We start from the raw sequence: 26,878 nt of genomic DNA, 5'->3' as shown, positions 1-26,878 counted from the left end.
TACCACAGTATATAAATACTCTGTTACAAGGAAATGTTCTGCATTCAAAATGCTCCTACAGTAAAAGTACAATTGTATTAGCTCAAACTTCTTTTGTGACATTAGACATCACATAAATATGTATCACTTTAATGTTGCAGCTGGTAATGATAGAGGTAAGGTGGTGAATTACTTTAAATACTGCTGGGTGACCTATTAATTTTTGTGAATTTTATGATTATATTATGTTTTATTTATCAGATTGTAAGGAGGACAAACTAGCATTGATTCCAACAATAGAGAAATTGAATTAGAAACTCCTCAAATGTGAATTTAACTAGAGTGCTTTACCACTTCACCACTTGAATTATGAATAAAAATCAAGTCAAACATAAGTGTGTGTGTGTGTTTGGGGGGATATTACCAACAGTGATTCTCACTGATGGCCCAACATTGGCCGACAGCTGACCATCGCCTTGATGTGTCAGTTATTCCCTTACAGTGAATAGTTGCTTTTTTGTTAGGGTTAGGCAAATACTAGTTATGATAAATAAAAGATGCCACAGGTTAATAAAAGCAAGTATGTGTGTGTAATCTGTGCAGTTGTGTCTTTGGCTGAGTTTGGAGGTTTGAAGACTTTTTATCAAATTTGAAAGAACAACTTTTGAAACAATCTGATGACGTTAAGAAGCCAACTGCCAACAACACTTGCAGATTGACGTAGACAACAGCGTTGGTCAAATAACAGTATCAGTTTTTTAACCTGTTGCTGGCAGTCTTTTCAATTTTAGGGTTAAATTCCACTTTTAGCTGGCAAGAGTATTAAACAGTAGGGTTTTTCATTATAATGAATATGTATTTATGCCATTTTCCACCATCAATTAACTCAAATAGCTAAGAGTGAAGAACCTTTACTTCTTCAAAGAGCATTTGTGGTACCCAAAGAACCACTTACAAACAAAAATGAATCTTTATGCCTGCATGGATTTTCGAAGAACCGTACAAGCTTCTGAAGAACCATTTAATAACCAATTTTTTTCTGTGTTTGACACAAGATGACACAAGTCAACTTTGTTGAATCACCACCACCGGTTCAGAAAACAAGGGCATTAAGAGTGGTTTAACTCTTCTCTGAGCCAAATTAATGGGGCCCAATAATAATATTAATGGTTAACTTGGGAGCTGTGTTGGCTTTTAGAAAGTGGACTTTTTCTTTACAAGGATGTTTAATTTTCCACAGAGGGGATGCTCAAAAATTATTTTATTTTTGTTTTTTTGTCATTTTGGTCAATGGTCACTGTATTTGACTGCTTGATACTAGATATTTTTTAATTTACCTTTTGAAGTACAGTGAGTATTTTTGTATCCCCTTGATTTTGAACCCCGTCTATGTCAAAACTGTCAAACTGTACGTGTTAATTTGCTGAATACACATAAAATGTACAGAGAGTTAATGTGGTTCATTATAAGATTCTGAATTATGTTATGAATTAAATAGTGTGGACACTTTCAAAGGAGTGCCAACTATAAGGCAGGTTCAACTACAGCCTGTATACTGGATTTCATCATCAATTTGTACTGTCTGCTCAGGATCCTGAGTCTTATCTACATGGACAGAAATAAAGTACAGTTCAGGAAAAAATTGCTTTAAGACACCACTTTATTTTTGTCAATTCGGGTGAACAATGACTGGTTAACATGGGGTTAAGAGAATTAGGATCTCAGACTGCTGTGTGCTTATTCATTTGTGTTTTGGCGTGGGGTGGCGTTCTCCTCCTGATATCCTTTCTTCATCTCCTTGGTCACGTAGTGGAATAGGATCTAGATCCCAAACAGTGGACAATGAACTGCATCAGTAAACTGCAACTGCTAAACTTATGTAAACTTATGCGACCACTGAGCTACAAATATGTGTTTGATGGGTCATTGTCTATTAAAAACAAATCAACAGTGTGTTAGGGAAAACAACTGGTTAATTTATCAGTGAGCAGAGTTGTTCAATGTGCCACAAGCCAATGAGTTTAATAATGTTTTATTTTCTGGGAATAGCACAAAAACCTGGTTTACTAAGATAAAATATATATATCTAGATATATATCTTTCTATATGTATGTAGAAACACATGAGACTTCTTTTGAATCTTTGTTGTTTTTTGTTCTAATGTTGTGATGAAATGGCCGTGTCCTGTAATTTTAAAGGGACAAATATTTGATATGACACAAATGAAATGAAAAATAACTTAATCTAACAGAGCAATAGAGGTCAACCACTGACAAATCTGAATAACATTTGTATAAATAAAGACACAAATGTAACTTAAAATAAACTATAAAATGTAGATAAATTATGTCTTAAACCTTTAGGTGTTATCTCTTGTCACATACACACCTGTATTAATTGAAAAACAATTAATGGAAAGAGAAGAGCTGTTTACTGTGTGTAAATACTGAGCAACAACAGGATTATTTATGTGCGTCTGTAGTGGGATAATATGATGTGAGAGTCATGTTCCATTTTTCAACATGCTGAGTGAGATGGAAATTTTCACTTCAGCCATTTGTGAAGCTCTGACACTGACACTAGCAATGACAACCAGTTAGCGTAAAGGTCTCTAATTAACACATACGTGAATGCAGTGAAACTTCTTACTTTCCAAGCCTGCTCGAGCTCAGGGGTCCAACCCTCCTTCATTACAGGTGCCACAGCATAGACAAATGCTTCTCCGAAGTACTGGAAGATAAGAGAGAGAGAGAAACTTGCTGATGGGGATTATAGGGTCCTTAATATAATGGTGACACTAATAATGAGCTACATTATGAATTGATATTAGAATATGTGTATTGATCATTGTTGGCATCGCTGGGGCCTTACACCGTAATACGTAGGTGGGGCTTCCCAATAATAGTGTTTTTTTCCCAGTTCAAAAGCCAGCGCCTTCACTTCGTCCTCTCTATGGATTGACGCCACGACTTTCTTCATGAACGCCATCACACTAGATGGGAAGAAAATCTCTCATTGGGTATGCCGAACGTTTGCTAATGTAAAGGAAAAATATACTTACATATTTGCAATTTGCATAAATGCAATGAGGATAACAGATGTTTAAAGATATTAGTACCCTATAAGGCGTCGAAAAGCTAATTGAACCAACAAATCATCCTTTGACACCAGTTTGAGTAATGTTTGGTAAATGTATTTAACTGTAACATTATGGAACCTTATTTTAAAGCGTTTTAGTTTGAGTTGTTTAGATTATCGTTTATTAAAGGGTAATGAGTTACTGCAGCTTCTGACCTTAAGGCATGTGCTCTGAACTCCGGGGTTTTCTGTAACTTCTCCAGATCCTTTGGAAATTGGAAGAAGACATCCTTGCACTCAGGGTGGACCTCAAACAGCCTGTTACGAAAAACTTATCATCCTGTTTATAAAGGCTGGTGCCCTGACAATGTGCCGAAATAACATTTTGGATAGAATTTAATAATAATTTAATAATAACTGTTAAACATGTGACCAACTCTGAAAAGTATTATCGAAAGGCTCAATCTTTTTACCTGGTTAACGCAGTAACCCCAATGTTGGGTATGTCTTTTTGGATAACTTGCAATGACTCCTTGATCATCTCGGCCTGATGATTGTTGACATGATAGGTGCGACTTGCCAGACGTGACATTCCAGCTCCCATTTTCTTTTAAACAAAAGACGAGACGATATTGATGAGAAGAATGCGTGAAGAACACGAAAGATATTGTTTTAGTGATTTCGGTCAAGTGCGCGACTTTTTAAACTCTACTCCACTGGGGGGCGGGTTGCAGATACGTGTCAAGTCGGTGAAGAGACGCAGGAAACAAGTTTGGCCATTGGTTCCAAAATAAAAGTCATCCTTTATAAGCACAGTTGCGAAAGGCATTGAACAGTATCGAGCTTTTATGTTGAAGGGCCTTCCACATGTTTTCCGGTGTGTGTGCATTTTCCACACACATTTCCACTGCTGTGTAAACACATGCACCCTCGAAAAAGCATACTGGCTACATAAGTCTGTCCTTCTGTAAGAAAGACTTTTCTTTTTTTTCCTTAAAAGTGCATGTCTCTCAGATTTGCGAGTCATGCAGTGCTTTGATCTGAAGTAGGTTTTATTATTTGGGGGATGTCCGACACTCTGCATGTAAAACAGTTCTTTCAGACAGAAACACTGATTCATTTCTGTCCAGTCTTCTCTGGACTGATATCTACCTATTGCAATCTTGGTCATTAAATCATTGTCTATTTGTAAGCTACTGTACTGTAATGGTTTGGTTGGAATGGGTTCAGGCGTTGGTCCTAATGGTATATGTGTTTCCCTTTTTCTTCTTGCAACTGCATTTTCATTTTCCTAATATGCCAAGGCTAAGGCTTCACCTTCAGTCCATCCACGTGCTTCTCGCTCCCACCTCTGCATGGCCACTCTGCTCTCGTTTCTTTTCATCCTTTTCTTCTTATCTGAGAGTTCAGTGATTCTGTTATGTCACCCTTCCTCCTCCTCACGGCAATACAACATTAAACATGTTTCTATTTAAGTTTTAATTTTTTTTCCGGTGGTAAAATACAAATTATTGTATGCACAAATACATAAAAAGCTCTCAGCATTGAGTTGTTAAAGTTTCACTGCATTTAATTTGATCATGTATGTCATTAAGGTAGTGTGCCAACTACATTCGCCTGTGTCAGCACTCCAAGACACACATTTTCCATGAGTTATGCACAATACAGAGATCCAATAGTTCATTTGTATTTTATTTTTTCCAAAAAATGAATTTAACCATCTGATGTTGTTGATTTCACTTAAACTACAGCACAAATGGATACACAGCATGATGAGATGGAAATCGCCCTGTGGACACTTTATTTCTGTTTTTTTTTTTTTTTTTTTTTGAAAATATGGGAAACTTCAAGTTTGAAACAAAATATATTTTCTGGAACTAAATAATAAAAATGATTGTGTCAGAAGAATCTTGTTTTAGAGTTTTAATTGCAGTAAGGAATTAATACATGTATTTTTGGAGTACAGTATCGACTACCAAAATGCAGTCAAGCCACACTTTCAGCTTTGTAAAAAAGATGACATTAGATCACACATAGGGCGATGCTGCTTCAGCCTTGTACTTTTTGTCAGGGAAAATGAGAAGATCTCTGGGAGAACACTTCCTACCTTCATGTCCTGATAAAAGGAGTACGACCTTCGACAACTACAATTTTGTGTAATAGTTTAAATGTAACACTAACTTTTTAAACTTTCACGCTGGAGCTCTCTTTTTTCGAAATGTGGAACAAAATGTACCAGACACTTTACAAAGAACAACTTATTCTGACTTTCCCCCCCTTCCTTTTATGTCTAGAGTCATTCTATTTTGGCCTACCCTCCTGTCAAGTCATGACATGATCCATGGCTCAATATTGCGACAATTTTAAATAGGCTATGTGGTAGAATAGGTTTTCCTTCTAAACAGGGGTATAATTCTTTGTATTGATTTATTTTTGCCTCTTTGTTTTCCCATTTCTTCTTTTCTGTTACTGGTGCGGTTGTCTGCTTGTCTTTTAACACTTGTTGATTGATATGTGTATCTTCTATTTTTGTAAACATTATGTCAGTTGATAATGATGCTGCTTTTTTAGCTTCCTCCTCCGCTTTGTGATTCCCTCTTGAAATGGGGTCAGGGTGTGGGCCACGTGCATGTGCTGCCCATTTACAGATTGCAATGCAACTTCTTAAAAAAGTGGCACTCAATAAGTCTAATATTATATTCTTTTGATTTATTGGTTTTCTGTGGACATAACCATTCTTCTGTTTTTCCACTGCTGTGCAAACACATGTACCGTCGAAAAAGCATACTGGTTGTCAGTATAGATATTAACAACTTTGTTTTTAGCGAGTTTGCATGCTTCTGTCAATCCTACCAATTCAGCAGCTTGTGCAGAATAATGTTTTGGTAATAGTTTAGTTGTGAGAACTGCATCTAGAGTCACTACTGCATAACATGTTGCATTTGTATCATCCAGGTTTTTTTGTTGTTGTTGAACCATCTACAAACATTGTTATCTCTGAGTATACATATGATGTGTCAGTCAGGTCGTGTCACGTTCAGTCTCTGAAGTCTTTTTGTGTCTGTAGTCTCTGGCCCAATGTCCAGATTCGCAACACAAATTATATACGCCTCTACTTCCTCTTCCCCAGTCTAACTGCATAAATAAGAAAAACGTTTCCCAGGTTTACCGATCATATGTTTTGTGATAAAGCTACATATCTGAGGTAGGTTTTATACCTTCTCATTGCATTATCTGGGGGATGAATGCCACTCTGCATGTCAAACTTTAAGCCTGATACAGTGATTCATTTCTGTCCAGTCTGCTTCGGCCTGATATTTACCTCTTGCCATCTTGTTCATTAGATTGTTGTGTATTTGTAAGCTCTGCAAATTTTGGTTGGTTCAGCCTGAGGGCTTTGTTTTTAGAAGAGTCACAGACTCCCCCGTGCATGGAGGAAAGGCTGTTAATATCTGGCAGGAAGGACCAAGCTAACAGAACCCCATTGTGCCTAATATTTGAGTGAAAAAAAATATCAAATATGTAAATGCTCCATGTACTTTGTGTACTGTAATATAATACACAGCTTGCATGAAAGATCAACCTTAATATCAATATAAAACAATGTTAGTTGCAGTACTAAATGGGGCCCAAATCCAAACAGAACATTAAGGTTAGTGTTCACTTTTTTCCCCTCAGTGTTGAAACACAAATTATTGTAGGCACAAATACATAAAGGGCTCTCAGCAAGTTTCAAGGCTGAAGCCTTGGACATTTTTTTTTTTTAACAGTTGAAATAGCTGAGATGAGCCCCAATCTCTGAGAGAACAAATACCTCCACGTCCGGATAAAAAGTGTTACAATTTTGTATAACAGTATAACTGGTCAGTATGAGGTCAATATCTCCCACGTATACAGTCTGATAAATAATATTCAAGAAAATATACACTTGTTAGGAAAATTAAAGCTCCAGTGATGTGCAAAAACCTATTTAGATGCAGCTACACTACACATGGAAACAAGTCCGTGCTGTAACCACACACATTAAAAGCTGAACAAAGAAACTCTCTTCAGTGTAGCTTCAGAAGCACTATGGATCTGTTGGCTCTGGATTTGTTTTTTCTTTCCCCTTTAACTCCAGCTCAAAGTTTACATGGGTAAATGCTCAGCGCTACTATGTTTTTAGCAGGAATTACCAACAGTCGTAATAAGACTAATCTGCAGTTGATACAAGGGATTATGTACACAGTTTTACATTTAACTTTGTATTGAATAGTGCAGACAATTACCCAAATGTACAAAAATACCAATACATCTATTTTACACAAAACACTTTCCCCTCACTGACCTAACCAATGACCAATATCCCTTTTTGGCTTAACTGGTGCAAACATCATCTCCCAGAGTCCCCTACACAGAGATTATCGTGCACACAGTAAATTACTTTCCTTTGGGAGAGACAACTGTGAAAAGGGTTGAAACTGTACACAGTTCACATGTTTATGAGCTTGTGCTTAAACTCGGAAACTTCTCTAGTACAGTCTAACAGAGCTTTGTGAAGGTCAGAGGAGCTTTTGTACTTGAGTGAACAGCCATTACACATGTTGGTAGAGCGTTCTAACGTCCTGCTTGGGATTGTGTTACTCCGGGTTACTTTTGAGCGGGGGGACTCTGAATATTTGGAGCGCAGCTCCTGCACATCAGGCCAATGGAAGGTTTCTGACTGTGGACTGTGTGGGCTGGTTAGTGTGCTCTGGGCACTGGCTGCAGAGCTGAAGGTCTGGGCTGAGCTTGGAGAACACACTTCATTGATGACTGGCTGATTGCAAGCATTCAAGGACAATTTCAGGTTGAGTTTACCTGCATACATAGAGACATACAGAGAATGATTTCAGTTCTCTATATTTGACCTTAAGTAGCAGATTATTGCAAAACAAAATCAAATATAAAAAATCAATATACCAAGCATTTCCTTCTTATTTACCCTTTTTCCTCAGCTGCGTCTTCTCCTCATGGACAGCAGGCATGTCTCTGAAGCCCTGTTGATTTGCCGTTTCTTGGTTCCTCTGCAAGACAATAGGTCTGTTATTTTTGATGCGTTGGCTGTACTGGCGAGCCAGCTGGAACACCTTGTTTTTCATCTTTCCCATGTCTTGTAGAATCTGGTCTTCTTCCATGCTTGCTCGAAAGCTAATAATCTTAGGGAGTTGGCCATGGAGGACACGATTCCTCTCTTGTGAGAGAGGACCATCACTTGGCTGAGAGTCCTGCTTAGGTTTACCCTCTATTGCTGGAGAAGATGTGGTCGGCGATGTAATGGAGGAGCTATCGGAGGCTGTGCTTATTTCAGACTCTCCTAAAAACCAAGACAGTTGTTTAATGGTTTTAACATCTAAAGTATCTAAGCTGATATCCTGCGTTACATTTACTCTTGATTCATTCAAGTTCTCTTTTCCCCTCTGCTGGACAGCCTGGTTTTCTTCTTCCATTTCAATGTCTTGCCAAGATTTGAGCATGTCAGATGATGATCTGAACTCTTCTTCTGTAGACGATTCATCTGTGAGGTTTTCCGATTTACCCTTGGGTGTCTCTTGGGGACTCAGTAGTTCAGTTTTCTGGTTAATTTTACTATTTTGAATTTTTTCTAAGCCAGGAAGGTCAAACACAGACCAGGAAGTGGGTCGGTTCCGGGTTCCTTTTCTGCAGACTGGGATGGCCTGATCCTGAGGAATACTGTTTAGTTGTCGACTCAGGTGCCTGACTAGACCTGGTGGGATATAGGAGAGACTTTCCCTGCGTTTGATGCTAAAGTTAGCATCTTGGTCCTCAGCGTGCTCGTAGTATCTCCTGATCTTGTGGATAAGCAGTCGATCTTGTTTAGAAAGAGTTGACCTGCGTTCCTCTTCAATGAGGGTGTCCAGTGCAGGTTCACATGCAGGGCTTGAAAAAATGTCCTCTGAGGTCATTTGTGGATCTGGGGTAGAGGTGGCCAACATCTGTGTCTGTTTGTCCAAGTCCACTCTGGCTGAGGGGCTTTTAAAGAAATCATTATCTGTTGAAGTTAAGGGGCAGGTAAAGGAGCTAAAGTCCTCTGAAACTTTACTGCTTTGTCTGGACAGGCTGCTGATGAAGCGCTCAGCTATTACACCAGCCTGGCCTAATACAGAGGAAGGTAGGGTGCTTTTATTGTCTAGCAAATCCTCTTCCTCTTCTGAAAGCTCCCCATTCGTCAATACACTCTTCTCCCCAACCCGGAGAAGAGAGGAGTCACTCACTCCATTTTCCTCTGCAGTTTCTGTACAGGTATCCTGACATCCTGGAGCTTCTTTTTGGGCAGGGGAGAGTTGAGAGGTGGGGCTTTGAGAGTAATTGTGTCCTCTTAGCAAAGGCAAGCAATCACCTGGAGCACCGTCTAAAAGGCACAGCTCCTCCATACTGACCTGAAACATGACAGAAGTGTTTGAAATAGTTGTCTTTTATTCATTATGTCCCACTTTGCAGAGTCAACTAGGCTGTTTAATGTAAATCATCGATACATTATTATTGCATTTGAAGGCTGATGCTAAAGTCCTTTTGTTGTACAGGTGGGTTACTTTCTGATAATTTAATGGTGAACAATTCCTTGGCCCAAACAGTCTTTAAATTGCTGATATTATTTCAGCCTGCCACCAATCAAAATTTTTTTTCAACTGCTGCCTCCTTTTTGGAATGCAAAAAGCACAGCTTGTATCTGTGGAGGGGAGATGAGCTTATAAGGGAAAAAAACCCTACACTACGCCCTTATGCAAGAATGCTGTGCAATGTTACTGTGAGAAGCAAATAAGAACTACACATGGCCTCCAAATCAAATTTGGGTGGAAGCGCTCTCTGTTTGTGTGTGTATGAGATTGTACAGCAGATACTAATATACTTTAGCTCCAGCTGTGACCTGATCTATGTCAAAGCTTACCAATTAGGTAGCAAATATATTTAAATGTTCAATGTAGTTTAAAATCAGTTTGCTTTTATTCAAAGAGACACACAAAAGCAAATACATTGCTATTAAAAACAGATAATGGTCATATAATAAGTTTAGTCATAAACAAGGCAATGTTAAGGACACGAGAATAGATTGAATGGGGAATTTTTTTTTTTTTTGACACGGTGAATACATGTCACACTCCAAAGTGGGATATGGTGTCAGAATGGAAATAAGGCTTAATGAATGTGTGTACAAACATTACATAAGGCTTTATTAGGTACCTGTGTGGTGGGTGTGTTTTTCATAGCTACATCCACACATTTGTCCTGCTGCCTGCAAGTTTCTGCCTCCTCTCTCATTGTAGGTTTCAGTTCAGTTGTATATCTGTTCTGATCATCCTGAAAGAGCAAAGGATAACATTAGGTGGGAGTTTTTATTCTAAATCCTCCATGAGAGATTACATTGGGAGGTACAGTAAAGTAACCTGTGGTAGTAGAAAAACTCTTCCTAGATACTTAATGTGTATTCAGGTCACCTTTGAAGCACATACTACAACAAATATAATGGCATGTTTTAATTCAAATTCAGAAACACTAGTAGCATTACAAGTAACCCAATTATGAGCACACAGAGAGAAAACAATTAGGAAATATGATTCCAATTGTATATGAATATGATTCTTTTATAGTTACCATTTAATGTGATGGCTAAATTAACCTTTGAAGTCAAGTAAAATTTAACAGAGTGCTTTAGAGCATAAGTTGCATCAATCATGTCCCAAAACACACAAGTATGAAGAGGAACATATACAATAATATAAGCATGCAAAGAAGAATGGCCTTCAACTCCAATGCAAAACAATGTAAACATAAACATGCAACAAGGTATATTTTCAAGTTTTCAGCAAGATGTTTTAGGATTCACCCTTAGTAGGTATAGGACGTCAATCCATGCACTATACAATAACATAAATGTGACCTAAGGCATTGAATGGGCGTAATGCAAAATGGTAGCAGTTGTTAGTTGGTTCTGTTTATGAATCTCACTCACACAAACACACACACACACACACACACACACACACACAAAGAGGAAGAGGGACAAGAATGGGAGAAAAAGTGAGAGAGAAAATTGGTAAGCCTATAGAATGAAGCAGGAAGTGGCAGAAACCCTCACCGTTGTGAAGTGAGTAGAAAGCAAAGCCCTGGCTCTATAGTGCCAGCTGGAGATGGCTGCTAGCACTGAGCTGGCAAAGTCAGCTACCTGGTCGTTTCCAATCTGTATATCTTCCTTGAAACTCTCCCCCTCTTCCTCCTCTGCCTTCTCCATCTCTAGTCCCCTCTCACTGGATGAAGAGTCCAGTTTCAGGTCACTGTCAGTAGGACTTAGCTGCTCCACAGAGTCTCTTCTAGGATTTAAAACCTCCACAAGTGACTTCTCAGCCTGGGGCTCATCATGAGTGGAGGCCACTATACTGACACTGGTGGCTGGCTGAATGGAGCACCTATCCCCCAGCAGTGCACCTTCACTGTCTGCATGCTGTGGCATGAAGTCATAGAGATGTAGTTTGTTACTACAAGGTCAGTGCTATAGCCATGTTGTAAAAACAAGGCCAGGAATGGGATGGAATCTTCAAAAGATGCTATAGCTTTGGGTGAGATGTGATTTATATTCTCCTTAGCAAGAAAATCTTTGTTCTGTGAGGATTCAATTTCCATTTTCTCAAATTTGGATGGATTTCTTTTGCATTTATAACAGACATTATGAGAGGCTGAATTGAAACCAGCTAAATCATATCTCACCCCAACACAATGGCCTACATAAACTGCTTTGCTACAAAGGAATGATAAAAGCTTTTCAAAGCCAAATGAAAGACAACCTTAGGATTTCAGAGGCTTACCTTTAAAACAGCTACATGTTGAACAAAGATTGGGGGTTGGGGTGGGGACAAATAAATGACAATGTCAGTAACACAAAAGCAAGTTAAATATTATATGCTAAAATAACGTCAAAACGGCATGTATCTGTTACTATTAAACAATTATGGTCAAAACACAATCTCTGGCAGGGAGAGCCTGAGGCTTAGTCTAACCCAGACTTTGGGAAAGCCATGTGATTAGATAAATACCAATTAGAACCATCTCTCAGATGCTCAAACTGGACATGATGCAATTAGCAAAGGATGTGATGAACTAATCCTTCACAGATGGGAAGGTTGATATGAAATAGTCTTCTTCATTACATTGGTTTGAATCTCTGTTCTAGACAGTGAGGAAAGGAGGACAGTGGATTAGGACATGGAGGTGGTCTCTTTCACAATGGGCAATTAGACTAAATAGGAACAAGACGAACCACAGATCTGAGGGCAAGGCTGAATTTGACAATTGAAAAGAGCTTGTTTATGGCAAACCCTTTGACCAACGTGGCATATAATTAACTTCGTTTTGGGTGAGGCCAGTGGAGTGGGAGTGGAAGTGAGAGTGAGTGTGTGTCCTTTGATCTGTTTTCCAGGTGTCTTTGTGGGAGAACAAAACATCAGTGCAGTGGAGACGTGAAAACCTCTTTTTTAAAAGACACAAAATAACCTTGGTTTGGGGGTTGTGGGGTAGGTGGGTCACTGGATAGCACACAGAATGTGGTTCAAACTTATCCACAGTTAATCAATCTGCCCTTTTGTCTGCTAAATACCTACTGAATATGCAGTGAAATAAACATATACCCCACCAGGTACAAACCTTTTGTTCCCTGCATGATTTGTTTCACAGGCTCTAAAAACAGAGAAAATTTAAATGGGACAATTCACTAGAGGTGTATTTGACAATGCGAAAAATATCAGTTGAATAAACAGTTTTAGAACATCACCCCCTATAACCATAAGAAATAGGGAGCAATGGTTGAGCGCCTTTAAAAGGTTACAAGATGGGCACAGGGGTCTTTTACCTGATCTCCTTCTCTCATTTCGGCCCCCAAAATGCAAGTCAGTAGCCTGGCAGGACTCAACTTTCTTCAGCCTCTCAGGGCTATAGTGGTACTTCCCTGAATCTGGGTAGTGGATATAGAAGATTGTTACACAGAACTGCAATTACACAAAACAGAAATTACTTCATACAAATAGATGGTTAAGTGGGTCAAATGTTAAATGTGGTAAATCCTACATTTTCCACTGAAAATAAACTGCTCCTCTCTTTCATAAGTGGCATCTTTGCTTGCCTTAGCAACATTTAATCTGGTACAGGCATAACAAAATGTATTTGATTTATAACACTTACAGTTTGAATTGACTGGTACAGCATCTTTTGCCTTTAAAAAAAGAGACAGTGTGTTTTAAGAAAAGGCATTTCTTTAGTAACGTTGGAGAAACAGCGGCTGTGTGAATGACAATGTTCTTGACCTTCTGTGGGACAACGGCGTTGTGGTTCTCAAGAATTAGCCTCTTAATGTGATGGGCCCAAAGATGCTTCTCTTCTACTGACTTGGCCTGCAAGAACAAGCACTTGTCATGTAGTAAATCTATCACATCAATAAGGACAAACCAGGTATATACATAAAGAAAAAAAACTGACTCCTATCAGGATTTGTTAATGCAAAAACATATTTTTAATAAAATCTAATTTTTTTAATCTCTAATTTTCTCAATTCAAATTCATTTTCTTGTAAAACTTAACATCCAACATAAAAAGATAAAAACATTAATTTGAAACTAATTAAACCATATTTAATAGGAGCACTGAAGGTCTTTTCTGATATTCCTGAATAGCAGCTATTATGCAACAGTATGTGTTATGTTGCTTTGTGGCAGAAGGAAAAAGGTTGACAATTACTCGTGCTCACCTGCACTGTGTGGGGTTGTTTTGGGTGCTTGAAATGGATGACACTAAAGAGCAGGGGATCCTTGGCACTGTCAAGTAACATTAGGGTGGAGCACTGAAACCATTATGAATGCACAGATGTTACTGGGGCTTAACTTAGATTAATTTGTCACGTTATTAAAATAATGCCTCTATGATATCAACTGTGTGTAATTTACCAGAAGACCAGAAGATTCTGCCTGGATAACATAATTTGACTTTCATTTTTTAAACCATTTAATCACTAATTAAAGAAAATGACAAAACACATACTGAGATGTGGATCTTGTAGACATAGTGTTCCCCTCTTTTCTTGGTAATGAGGAGCATCTTTTCGAAGAGGAAGAGTGTACGGGAGTTCTTCGCCCTTAGGACATGAAAGGTGCCCTCCAAAACCAACTCTCCATAGGTGGTCAAGTCAGGACCCTTCCAGTTGATCAGTAAAGACTGTATCTCCTGCAGATACACAAAAAAAAGCACATGCCCCCAAACAAACTCTTAATTATGTTCATTTGGGATTAAACAAACAAAATACAAAAAACAAATACAAACACAGTTTATAATCTTCATAAAGCATCAGAACAAAGAAAAGCGTAAAACTGAACAGACCACTCAGTCAATACCTAAACCAATTAAATCATTGCTGTCAATACCAAATTGTTTATGGATTTGCTTTGTGGATACTGTTTGGTATAAAGTCACTAAAACTATATACTATAAAAAACTACCTTTGGGCCAAAACACCAAAATTGAAAGAATACCTAACTATTGAAACCTTTTTCAAATATTCAAGGACTGGGGTCCAACCCTCGCAGCTACATGGCAGGAGTAAGGTACAGTGTGTTGGACACACAAACATTCCGTCAATAACATACTTAAAATGTCCGTGGCTTGCTGTAAGCAGCACACATTTCTTTCTGCAACCTGGCTGTGTGGGCATGATCGATCTTGTCAAAATCCCTAATATGTTTACACCTGGCCATTTCTGGCAGATGCAATACACTGATTATACATAAACTGACGACTATCATAATTTTTTGACAAGTGATTTATGTTTCGTTTAGTTTTTTCAGTTCTTTAGTAAAACTTGAAAATATGACTTACGCCATTATTTTAAGAGGGTGATGAACTATAACCCTGACCTTGACATATGCCATCATCATTGTCATGAGATAATCGATATTGACATCAAATGTGATTGGTCAACATATTTTGCCATAACATAAAAACACTTAAAATGATTTTGCAAACATGGAATTTTCATCTGACCTGCACTCTGACAGTGTGTTCATGTTTCCTCTTCATATCGTTGATGTACCAGGCCACTCCTGTCATAGTGTTTATTGCTTCCTGAACCACCTCATAGCCAGCCTCATCTGGATCAAAGTGCTTTGCAATTTCCTTTAAAAGGAATCAGAGATCAGCTTTTGACGAAGTTACCTCTGCAGGAAATAAGTTAAATCCTTTTGCTTTTTTAGCCTCTAGCCATGGTCAAGCACTGTACCAGAAGCAGCAGGTGATATTTCAAGATCCTCTGAACTGGCTTGAGCAGGTAGGAGCCCAAAGGGAGAGAAAGCCCAAGAGCGGCTTGACGATCCCTGAAGAACTTGCCTAAAGGTTTACTCCTCATGCAGTCTTTCAATGCTGCCACTGAGCTTGAGGATGACAAACAATAGTATTGATTAGCTCACCAAAGTATGTTACATGTGATATCATCAGCAAAATGTTATATAAAAATAAATATTTCTAGATACTTACTTGGGATAATTGGTGCAATACTGAGTGTAGATTTCAAAGTAATCACTCTAGGGAAACACAAAACATCAGACAAAACATATTAATAGTGATAATGAATTGAATGAATCACTGTAAATCTCTGTTAGGAAGACTATGTTGCTCACCTTATCTACAAAGCATTGAGCAATGGCCACAGGGTCATTTTCACACATGTCCAAGGACTGCAGGAGTTCACTAAAATGCAGAAATAGAAATTGGAATAGTTATGTGTTAATATAAAGGAATACAATAAATTAGTGTTATTTGATGGCACTTGATGGTCTTTCCCTTGAGTGAGATTCAACTCTTCTTCTCCACTAGAGGGAAGCATACACTACTTAACAAGAACCTTGTTTCCTGGAATTGTAAGAAATATGAGTTTGACTTGAAATTCCTGCTCATTTGGTAAAGGCAGTCGACCAAAGACTACAGGGTCAGTGGTTCGATCCCCGGTCCCGGCTATATGTCAAAGTGTCTCTGGGCAAGACACTGAACCTCTCACAGCCCATTTCCATCCCCAGCTTTTCAGTGCTGTTCAAAGCGCGGTAGAAACTGGGGAGGGTTGTGTCAGGAAAGGCATCCGGCGTAAAAACTGTGCCAAATCAACATCCAGACAATGATCTGCTGTGGTGACCATGAACTCATGGGATAAGCTGAAAGGACGGGGGGGGGGGGGGAAACAAAACAGCTCTAGGGAATGGGCTTGGGGATCTAGGTACCATGTCTTTTATTGCTTTATAAAGTGTGACATTACCTGAGTACACTGCAAGAGTTAAAGAAGGTATATAAAGGGAGAGTCATTTTGAAAAATTAGAACTGGGTAAAAACACCTTAACAAGTCATGTTTGTTGCATGCCAAATTTTTCATTGACATAATACAACAAAAAATATGAATTCATCTTTACACAGATCAAGAAACTTACTAAAAGCCATGTGTCAACATGTTCAGCATTGGTGTGCTGGTTTGCTTTCAGTACAGTGATTGCTTGGTCAACATTGATTATGGTCTTAACAAAGAAATACAAATTCCTGGATGAAAGGAAGACTGGGGCAGCATAGTGGTGCAGTGGTTAGCAGGTCTGGATATGAACCGGACAGCTGGCTGGGGCCATTCTGTGTGGAGTTTAAATGTTCTCCCTGTGTGTGTGAGTTTCATCTACCAATCCAAGGACATGCACTTAGTTTAACTGGTGACTCTAAATTGCAAGTAGCTACAGTAACAAACTGTACTGTTAGGGAGACATTTACTCTACAATCTTCTTGTAAAAAAGATGGTTTATATGGTCATTGAAATGTTACTTATTTACATGTCCATAACAGATGCTACAAAAGCTCTTCTTTATGTTTGAGCTGCCATCAAGTCTGTTGCTATATTAGGTAAATATACTATGAAATCTGTTCACAGGTTAACATGTGCCTTCCTGTACCAAATTATATTGTAAAAAGGAGAGTATCACTATCTTCATTGCTAATATAAAGAAAGCAGAACTCCCAAGTGCACATTTGGAAAAAATGTCTCTCTCTTAAAAAGGGCATTACATGACTGTAAATTGGTAAGAATTCCTCTTACACACTTGGTTACCATTTCATTCAAAAGTTAAAAGGCTCAAATCCATATTTGTTTGTTTTGAGCTTTGCAACAGCATTGGCCTTAGCAGGGAGGCTCATCACTGTGGGAGGGAAGTGAAATGATATTGTGTTTTGGCAAGCGGGATGTCCGGCAATAAAGACTTGTTGAGAGTTGAAGAAGACTAAATGTAAACTTAAGTGTGCCAACTATTTTGTGGTGGTCATATATTTAGAAAAGAGTTCTTAATAGAGAACGTGCAGCTGCATTGTTTCATACTTTGTTTGATACTGGTGCTTCTAACATTTTGGTCACCCCATTCAGTATATCAGTGAGGACAGGCTAAATAACAGAAACATCTGTCCGTATAAAAATTCATTACACTGTAGATTAGACTGACTTAGTTTTAACTGGGTAGACATGTCGTAGACTGAAAAATTTCTCCCTAAATTATCTCTTAAACATAACGAATGAAAACAAAAACCCTCAACAACCTCATCACTTTAAGAAGTTTAAAAAGTATTAAATAGGATTAAAATCAGTCACTATCACTCATTCATCCACTGTCCTGTCTCTGCTTCAGATATTATTCTAAATAAAAATGTGAAAAAGCTAATTGTCGTTGGTTTTCAGATTATTGTGTGTGTAACACCATATGTACTGTAACTTATCAGGACAGAAGAAAACAAGAATGACTTATAGAAACAATAAGTCACCATTGTTGTGTCTAGTAGTGGCAAATTTGTCAGAAAACTGTCCTTCTGGAGCAAAGCGTGAAAATAACAAAAACATCCCTAAAACTATTAGCAAGTTGCACCTGATGATAAAATGTAGTTGCACTGTGTCCAAAAATGGCTACATTCTGGAGCCCTGGATTGTGCAGATCAGTGTTGGGGGAGGTCTTACCTGTTGAACACATAGATGTCCTCTATATTTCCAAACAGGGCACACACTTGCTCTGGCCGTATGGGAAGGTTGCTCATGTCAATGATGTGAACCAAGTAATCCTGTGAAAATAAAACAGAGATTACTTTAAAGCTGAAATACCTCTTTTAAGTCATGTGTCATGCAGGCACTTGTAAATTCCTACCAGTGGAGGGAGCAAGCATATAGGGAATCAATTATATCTTTGTGTTCCTACATCCTGAGTGATGTAACATGACATTTGGTTTGTCTAATTGTTTGTTAGCATTTTAGGGCTGTGAAAAGTCATTTAATATATGAATACTCACTGGCCTTGTACAATCTAATGCAATTTTTGAAATTCTGTAGCAGATAAAAAATATTTAAAAACACAGAAGCTAACATCTGGATGAGTCTCCTCTCTCTTGCCCCTTCTGTGGCATACAAACAACTTCAAGTTGGTAGGACTAAGTTGACAAGTCGTTGATACACACATGCAGTAGCTATATAAAAAGACTTCACCAGTAAACAGCTTGTACACACAAATCAAACTCCCAGAGGATGTGGTTCAAATACACACAAACACAGGCACACACTTAGCTGGCCTGCACACACAGAGCAGAATAATCACATCATGCAAATAATGAGTTCCAGCCTGTTATAGATGGAGAATTCTAGTTTAGTGAAAGCAACACACATTTGAAGTCAGTTGGTATCTCAAAATCTCCTACAGAAAAGCTTCCCACCAGTGTTACACCATACATTAACATGTGGCCTTTAGCGAAGTGTGACATATTGTGTGTGGAGACTTCAAATTGTTCTTTAATGAAATATGAGCAGTTAGCAGGAGTGTTTCATTTTTCTAGCATTTTGTAAGATTAACCCCCCCTCAAAAAAAAAAAGTCTTATCAAGAATTGAACAACAAAGGTGATGTGTAAGACCAACTTTTTTTTTTCCTGAATTCCACAACCACTGTCCACTTTCATCAGAAAGTGCTCAGACCAGGTGTTGGGGATCTATTTGGACATGCAAGAACAGCTGCGTCAAACTGCTGTTCTTAAAACTTTTTTCCATGGACAGATATTAAGAGAGTGAGGGATTTGAAAGTAAGCACTTCACTAGATCTAAAGGCAAAGTGCACATAGCCTCCACAACTGTTTGTGTGTTCCATGTCAATATCAACTGAAAAATAGTTTAGCTGAGGAAACAATGCTAAATAGGGAAAGATTTTCACACATGTATGTCAGATTTAAGGCCCGGTGTGAAATTAAAATGTGCTGCATGGAGTCAAAAACCCATACATTATTTCATGAGAGGATAGATGATACTGTGTATTCACAATTTCTATTTTTTCACTTGTAATATTTCTCCAGTTGGCACAGAGCTGGAAGAGTGTGTGTTGGCTCAGGATATATTGCTGTGTGTGACTGAGACCACACCAGGCAGCCCTGCTGTTCCTCTCAATTTAAATAGTTTGAAGTCCTGCAAGTGTCCGGACCACACAGTCAACCCATACTCCCACCCCACCAACTGCCAGACGCCAGCAGAGTTACAGACGGTGAGGAGATGTGCTAATTATTTTACTGTCAGTCTCAAGAAATGTTTCACGACATCAAAGTGCACGTGATTCTATGCAAGACCATAGAGGGAAGCTTTGTTGGCTAGGACGTTTTGTGTGTCTGGAAGTCATTTCCAGACTACAAAGGTAAATAAGGTTATAAGGGGAAAGCTTTCTGGTGAGTGGAACATAGTGTTCTTAGACAATTTACCCTACTTCACATCTTTGACTTGAGGTTTCTACTATCTGAGATCATGTATCCTAGATTTACTGCCATGATGCAGTCTATGTTTAAACTCCAGATATGGGCATAGGCCAGATAATCCTAGGCCACAGGCTGTAGCTACACTGTAAATATAGAGAATGGTTTATAAAAAAAAAAACATCATGACCAGATCATAAATTCTACAGCTGTTATCTCTACAAACTAAAAACCTATAAACAAGGCACCCAATTAACAGATGTCAGGATTGCATACTTGTGGATTACACATGGATGATTTGTTTGGAAAGCAAACAAATCACAGAGACCTTGGATCTTGGGATCATCATGGAAAAGAAAAAGCAACTGGATGGTTTACAAGTACCAAACTAATTTGTGGAAAGAAACAGCTACTTAGAACACAGTAGACATTATTTGCTCTCAGCATTAGTTGAACTCAATTCTCCCATTTCTTTTTCAGGCTGGCAAACTCAATTCAATTTGCAATTCACCTCCAAAAAGTGCTGCCAAAATTAAGTCATAGGTGTCTATTAATCCAAGTTAAACACATGCTCTAAATACACAGAATAGTGATGATTTACTACCTTTGATTTAAGTGGTTGGCTCTGAGAAAATGCTTGACTGAAAAGGAAAAACACTGACTTTGGTGGAAATTTTAATTTGAGTACAGTCAGCATAACCCTGATACCACTCACCTCTACAATGCTTCGCAGGTCCTTCACATACATGCGCTCCGTCTCAATGATCTCCATCACAACACGGTCCACATAAGTCAGTTTTGGGTTGGGCGCCATAGTATCAGAGATGACAGGTGAGGTGGGGATGTGTAGTATTTCACCACTTGCCTTCCCGTTGGAGGTGGTGTTATTGTTGTTCCACTGGTGGCTGATTACCATTGACTTCAGTCGATCCTGCCAATGGCCCCTGGACTCTGTCAGGGTGGGACTTCGGTCTACGGCTTCCTCTCCGGTGCCTGCGGTTGGGCTCAGCTCCAAATCTATATGCTCCTCACTTTGTATGGGTGGGGTGGTTGAGGAAGGAAGGGCAATGGTGCTCCCATAAAGGCTGTGACTATCACGTGAAGAGCCAGAGGACAGGGTGGACACCAAACTCACAGGACGCTCACTCTCTCCATCCAGTAAATCCACACTTAGCCGGCTGTAACCATCTGGGCCAAAGTCAATGCTTTCCTGGTCATGTTGATTGGGGGAGAGGGGTGAGGACAACTGACAGGATTCTGGGACAGGTAGGAGGAACACAGACAGAAATGTAAAGATAAACAGTAAGCCAGTGTCTTTAAACATGTCATAGACCAAACATTTATATATCCAACTGCAGGAAAATTTACTAGACCTGTTTAAGCAATGTCATCAATCAAATTTACACAAGATCACAAAGCTGCCCTGTAATCTGCTTTTTACACCACACATTCACATCTTTCACTCTTTGTCATACTACTTCATAGTTTCTCCAATGTTTTGTTAATTTGTCAACACATGCAGTTATGTTGGCTTTAAAGTTGCAAAAAGTTGAGCCTTCAAAGTGTTGGGGTTCTCCTACGATGCTGCTTAACTATTAACAGCTCAGAAGTCTGCGTTTCTACTTTCAGACCAAGACATAAAGGAGATTTTTACAGTAAAAGGTCTGTCTCAAATCTTTAACTACATGGCTTAATTACAACACTGCATATTGAATGGAAACTCAGTAATTTCCTCTGGTTCTACTGAAGGCCAAACCTTGGAAAAACAGCAAAGGGGAAAATGAATGAGAAGAAAAAGAAAATGGAAATGGGACCATGAGCTTTGTTTATATTTTTTTTATTATGTCTAAATTTGTCTAAATTTAAAAGAAAGTATTCAATTTCACGTGCTTCTTGGCCAGATAGGGGATTTCCCTAAGAAATGTTTCGGAAATATATTAAGTCAGGGCAGTGTGAGAATGGGCCACTGAGTGGTCACTGTGCAAAGAGCTCAATTTCCTTAAAATATATAGGAGGGCAAACCCATTTCGGCAAGCTAAAAAAAAAAAAAAAAAAAAAAAGGAGCTTTGTTGCCAAAATTAACTTCAGCCTAATAAGCAAAAATCTATGAGGTATAAACCACTATTAAGCAAAAATTAAATTAAATGACTTAGTTAGTGTTATTGCCAAGTAGGGATGGGTTAGCAAAATGTGTTATTGACAGCCAACAGATGTAGCATATGTCAATAGCCTGAAATATTATTATTATATTTATTTCCATCAATATTTTCATCATTGTTCATCATCTGGCCATAGATACAGACACAAGCTTTAAGATAAACCTTTATTTGGCCCAGAGTGGGAATATTTTCCATGTTACTGCAGCAAATACTGTAAAAACAAAACAAACAAAAAAAAAAAAGGTATTTTGTCAGTCTGTACGAGGATACAACAAAACAAATTCACTACTATCGTGTGTATTCACTAATCTACCATATTTACATTTTATCTCTCGTGTAATAATTTACATTAAACAGAACAAATACTTCCCATGAATGCATGGGAAGTCCCCACACTTAATGATTTATCACATTTTGGGAAAAATGTGGTGAGCAGCTGGATAAGGGCTTCACATGAAGAATCAAATACACTTTCAGACAAACAAACATACACACATGACCTTCTGGCAAACAGAAGCTAACCACTAGAGTAAACTCAATTTATGCTCCATGACAAATAGCAGGTTTGATAGTTTAAAGGGAATGTTGTAGGAAACTACTGCACTCACAACACCACCACAAATTAAAACAAGGCACCCGCTTCCTTTTCCGCTTCTGTCTTTACTTTTGGTTTTGAGCTTTGGCATGTCAAACTCCCTTCCTTCTTCCCACTCTTCCTCCCACCCAGCATGTATAATAAAGCTGCTGTACTGCAGACTGCACTCAATGCCAAGTTAAAGGGAGGGGACAAAAAGCACAATGTGAAGTAAGGATGAACCAAAATCAGCACCAGCCTTTCAATATTTCCAGTCTCCATTTTATATACCATAGCCCTGAATCATCACCTATATCTTCACATGCACATCTAAAATGCCCAAAAAAGTAAAGCATGACTGATCATTAACACACATGTACACATTTGAGTCCAGTACAAGCTCAGCTCCAACTACAGTGATTGACCACTTCAGATACAGACTCTAAAAGCAGGTGTATCTGTGGCTGATACCTCTCACCGCATGTTTTGGTGGAAAACAGAGCCAATGGACCACTTACTAGCTTTGATAAAACAAGCTGTGCAAAGGAATGCAAATGACCCTGTAAACATGTAGGTCTAAGCTAAGCCTTACGTCTGGTCCTGTGTGATACCCTGTTTAAAATTGGGTCTGTCACTTTGGACAAAGATGACTTGTGATCAACATAGCTGAGTAGATTTATTCATTTTTTTTCTTATACAAAATTTTTCTTTCCTAGTGTCATTCTATATTTTAACACGATCCTCTGTGTACCAACTGTGTCATGGTTTGTTTGTGTTTGCTTGTATTTATTTGCAGTAATAGTGTAGTGTGTGTGAAAGTGTGTGTGTCACACACACACACACACACACACACACACACACAATTTTTAATCAATTCACCTGTCAGTGTTTTCATAATCTGTTCTTGTAACTGAGAACTGTTCTTTTAGTATAATTCTGTTTGTGTATGATCTATAAGTAAATAGGTTTTTATTTACTAAATACTTGGCCCTTCCCTTCCATCTAAATGGCTCGCGGACTGACCTCTTAAATTAAACTTTGCAAGGTATACTTGTAGAGACTTGTAGTTTTGGACACTTAAATGTAGGACACAGTACACATTTTCCATTGCAGCTTAGGTGGAGCTCAGATTTTTTAATTCTCACACACCGCAATTTTACAACACTATTTTGTCTTAGTAGCACAGCAATACAGTTGTTAACTCATAGAAACAACCATTAACCGTATGAATACTCCTTGACTCCATGACAGGTGATTTAAAGGAAAAGAGGGATCATGTCATGAGAACAGACAGGAAATTCAACCACTAAGGGGCATGATGACTAATCAGTCTAGAACAAAAAAAAATATAGTCTAAACTTGTTTCTATTTCATTTTGAACATATCAGAATGTTATCTATAGAGGCTGTTAATAAATTCATCTGCATCTGACATCATGGTTGCATGAATGACATGCAGGTTTTAATAAGATGGTGCAAGAGGGGAACAGAAACCCTGAAATGAATAACCCAGCACCTGGTTATCAACTTCTCTAACAGGCACCTGTCACATGTACAACAGTGATGATCTGTCTCATGCTGTTGGTGTATGGAAAGCAAAGCATTTCTTTACAAAAAGAAAATTCTCTGGTTTGCATAAAAAACATTTTTGCATGCTTGCTCAACAACACTAAGAAACAGTCACTATTACATTCTTGCAGTAATATCCTCAGACATAATTTGAAACAAATCTATACATAATTTTTTCCAGCTAAATATTACCACCTTCTTTGACAACTTGATAAGTCACAGCATGCAGCTCTGACGTTAGCTGTTGGTTGCAAAACCCTGTTATTATGTAACTCGCTTTTTCACATCAGTTCATGCAAACCAGCCTCGATGCAGATAACATGCAAATTCCACCCAGAATGACCTAGAGTTTTCTTTTCTCCAACATCAAAAACCTGCAATGTTAATTTACCTGGCACATGTAGCATTTAGTTTGCACTCACAACAGGAAACAAAGTTTTTTCTATGCCTATCACAATGGATATTTGACATGGTACTGGGAAACAAACTAGACATACATGAGGGTAATAACTTCTGTAAAAGACTATAGTGCAGGTTCTAAACAGCATAATGGAAAATGTACATCAACAACAGCATAATACAGTTGTATTAATTATATATTTAAAATATTTTTCTGACGCAAATATTATTAAATCCACTCATTGACACATTTAACATGTGTGAATTATAACAATCACCACATTACCATTTCCACACAGTACCTCAAAGATGGCAGTGAAGTGCCTTGAAGGGTAAAATCAAGTTATCAAAGAGCATGATTTCCAAATCCTCTTTTCATAGCTCCTCGTCTATCAATCCAACTCCTGTGACCTGACTGGTAAAATGATAAATGATGAATGAGCTCTACACAGACAAAGAGCATCCGTTTTCCAGAGGGAGACACACCTGTATGACTATTTCAGCAGAACTTACTGAGAACTTACAATTCAAACTCATTTGTCTATGAGACGTAAGAAAAATAATCCATCATTTGTGTTAATGTTCCCCTGTGCTATCCTGTTGGTATGTGAACATTTGTGTTCTAACCAAATACGGGGCAAAGAAACAGGAACAACACAGCTTATATCTGTGCTTAACATGCAAATACTTCTTCTAAAGCTGTAGAGGAACTTGGCATTAAACAATAACTTATTTTGGAATCATGTGAGCAGATACCAGAAAACAGAAGCCATTCTGAAGTACCTTGGCTCCTCTAAATATTTGCTGCATGTGGCAAGTCTGTTATATGCATCAGTGTGAAAACCAGAAAAAAGAATGAGAGCAACACCAGCAAGGACAGAACATCTTACAGAAAAAACAAGCCCATGCCCGTTCTTTTAGTAACCATGACACAACCACTCCTGCTTGATTCACACTGACTCATGTATCAGACAGTGATGACTTTAAATCCAGCGACGATGAATCACACATTAAGTTACCTTGTGATATTCCTCCAGGCACAGGCTCAATCATATCTGCAACTGCAAGATCAGTGAAAATAAAAGCCTGCAATATTTGTAATTTAAGTGCTCAGTTTCCCCACAGTGAGTCATTTGATAAGCTCATTCCTTATTTCCTGTGTGCCTGCACTGTGTTTTGTACTTATACCAACTGTACTCAAAATCTACAACTGTTCATGCAGTATTTCCTTATCTTTCTTAAGAAAACAGTTTGATCATTATTTCTTTATAGAGTAAAGCTATTTGTTTTTACCATGTCTGTATAGAGGAACATTTGGTGGAGAATGACACAGTCAATAAAGAGAACTCTTACCTTCCTCATGTCAAAGTGGAACGTCATGGTTCCTAACTGGCTGATTAGTATGTTAATTAAGAGAAAGAAAACAAACTAAACTTTAAATCGGCTAATCTGCCAGTTTATCAAAACCAAGGGCACAGTGTGTAACGCTGTTTCCCTTTAAGGTATGAAGAGGGAATCATGTTTTACACTACATTTTATTCAGACAGTCTCATCCCAGTCTGAACTTCCTTATTCAACACCTCTCAACAACCTCTTCAACACAACTCCTCGCCTTGTGGTTAATAGTAGACAGGAAGCCCAGTCCTTTTGGGGAAAATTCTCCTCCCTACCTGGCAACAGTGAATGGCTGCCCCTCAGGAGGGCTGGGGGCACAAGCACAAGGGTGCCTCCAAGGATTATGCCTCAAGTCTTCACAGACCATTATCAAAACAGCATGAGACAGAACACTGGTGATTACAGCCTGAGACTTTAGGTCTAATTTCTTGCTCCTTAATGGAAAGAAAAATGTAGGTTACTTTAATGACTTTCTGCTTTAAACAGGCCTATATATGAATAAGATAACTTGATTAACACCTGCGTATTGTTCCACAAGGAGCTTTTGATTCTGTGTTAAATATTAACTTGAAGGTCTGTAAATAAACTGCACTGGACAACAGAGGCTAAGTATACACAGACGCAAACTCAACCTCAACCTGCATTCCATAGTGGCAGTCAAGGTCAAATTGCTGTGCTGGGGATATTTGGGGGGAATTCTGGTGTTTTAAATTGAAACTAGCTCATTTACTGGATGTAAATATTGAAACATTTTTGTAAATATGGATGCCAAACAGTGATGCTAAAAATACTGGACTCGCAGACAGGCTACTATGAAATAAAAGATTCCACCTTTTGAATTTACATAAATAAAAACAGGATATCAGGAAGGGCAAAATCATTCCACCTGCGAAAGAGAGTGAAATGTTGCAGATAGACAGGTTTTTCTAAG

At 38.4% G+C, this 26,878-nt stretch overlaps 2 protein-coding genes across 5 annotated transcripts in view; both read right to left on the bottom strand.

Moving 5' to 3' along the window:
* Positions 1-1,222: 1,222 nt before the first annotated feature.
* On the bottom strand, positions 1,223-3,990 carry LOC137101498 (neuroglobin-like). Its single transcript, XM_067479960.1, has 5 exons — positions 3,531-3,990; positions 3,274-3,375; positions 2,851-2,971; positions 2,629-2,709; positions 1,223-1,800 (listed from the first exon to the last, which is right to left on the bottom strand). The coding sequence occupies exons 1-5, from the start codon at positions 3,659-3,661 to the stop codon at positions 1,717-1,719; spliced, it is 519 nt and encodes a 172-aa protein (XP_067336061.1). The 5' UTR covers positions 3,662-3,990; the 3' UTR covers positions 1,223-1,716.
* Positions 3,991-4,965: 975 nt separating this feature from the next.
* Positions 4,966-26,878, bottom strand: part of LOC137101338 (pleckstrin homology domain-containing family G member 3) — a 30,429-nt gene continuing 8,516 nt past the window's right edge. Inside the window, exons 3-19 of one of the 4 annotated variants that reach the window (XM_067479638.1) lie at positions 20,568-21,109; positions 18,095-18,195; positions 15,747-15,816; positions 15,604-15,650; positions 15,350-15,500; positions 15,115-15,246; positions 14,119-14,301; positions 13,829-13,921; positions 13,389-13,475; positions 13,267-13,297; positions 12,938-13,039; positions 12,733-12,765; positions 11,898-11,908; positions 11,174-11,536; positions 10,279-10,395; positions 8,021-9,476; positions 4,966-7,896 (exon numbers count right to left, since the gene is read on the bottom strand). In XM_067479638.1, coding sequence (XP_067335739.1) covers positions 7,529-7,896; positions 8,021-9,476; positions 10,279-10,395; positions 11,174-11,536; positions 11,898-11,908; positions 12,733-12,765; positions 12,938-13,039; positions 13,267-13,297; positions 13,389-13,475; positions 13,829-13,921; positions 14,119-14,301; positions 15,115-15,246; positions 15,350-15,500; positions 15,604-15,650; positions 15,747-15,816; positions 18,095-18,195; positions 20,568-21,109 — 3,887 coding nt within the window. In that variant the 3' untranslated portion in view covers positions 4,966-7,528. The remainder of the gene's footprint in view (positions 7,897-8,020; positions 9,477-10,278; positions 10,396-11,173; positions 11,537-11,897; positions 11,909-12,732; positions 12,766-12,937; positions 13,040-13,266; positions 13,298-13,388; positions 13,476-13,828; positions 13,922-14,118; positions 14,302-15,114; positions 15,247-15,349; positions 15,501-15,603; positions 15,651-15,746; positions 15,817-18,094; positions 18,196-20,567; positions 21,110-26,878) is intronic. The other 3 variants (XM_067479639.1, XM_067479640.1, XM_067479641.1) reach the window with 3 other exon arrangements.

The sequence above is a fragment of the Channa argus genome, chromosome 16 (genome assembly GCF_033026475.1).
Source record: "Channa argus isolate prfri chromosome 16, Channa argus male v1.0, whole genome shotgun sequence".
NCBI classification, from domain to species: Eukaryota; Metazoa; Chordata; class Actinopteri; order Anabantiformes; family Channidae; genus Channa; species Channa argus.
Note: the sequence above shows the minus strand (reverse complement) of the source record. Positions and strands in the feature narration are given on the sequence as shown.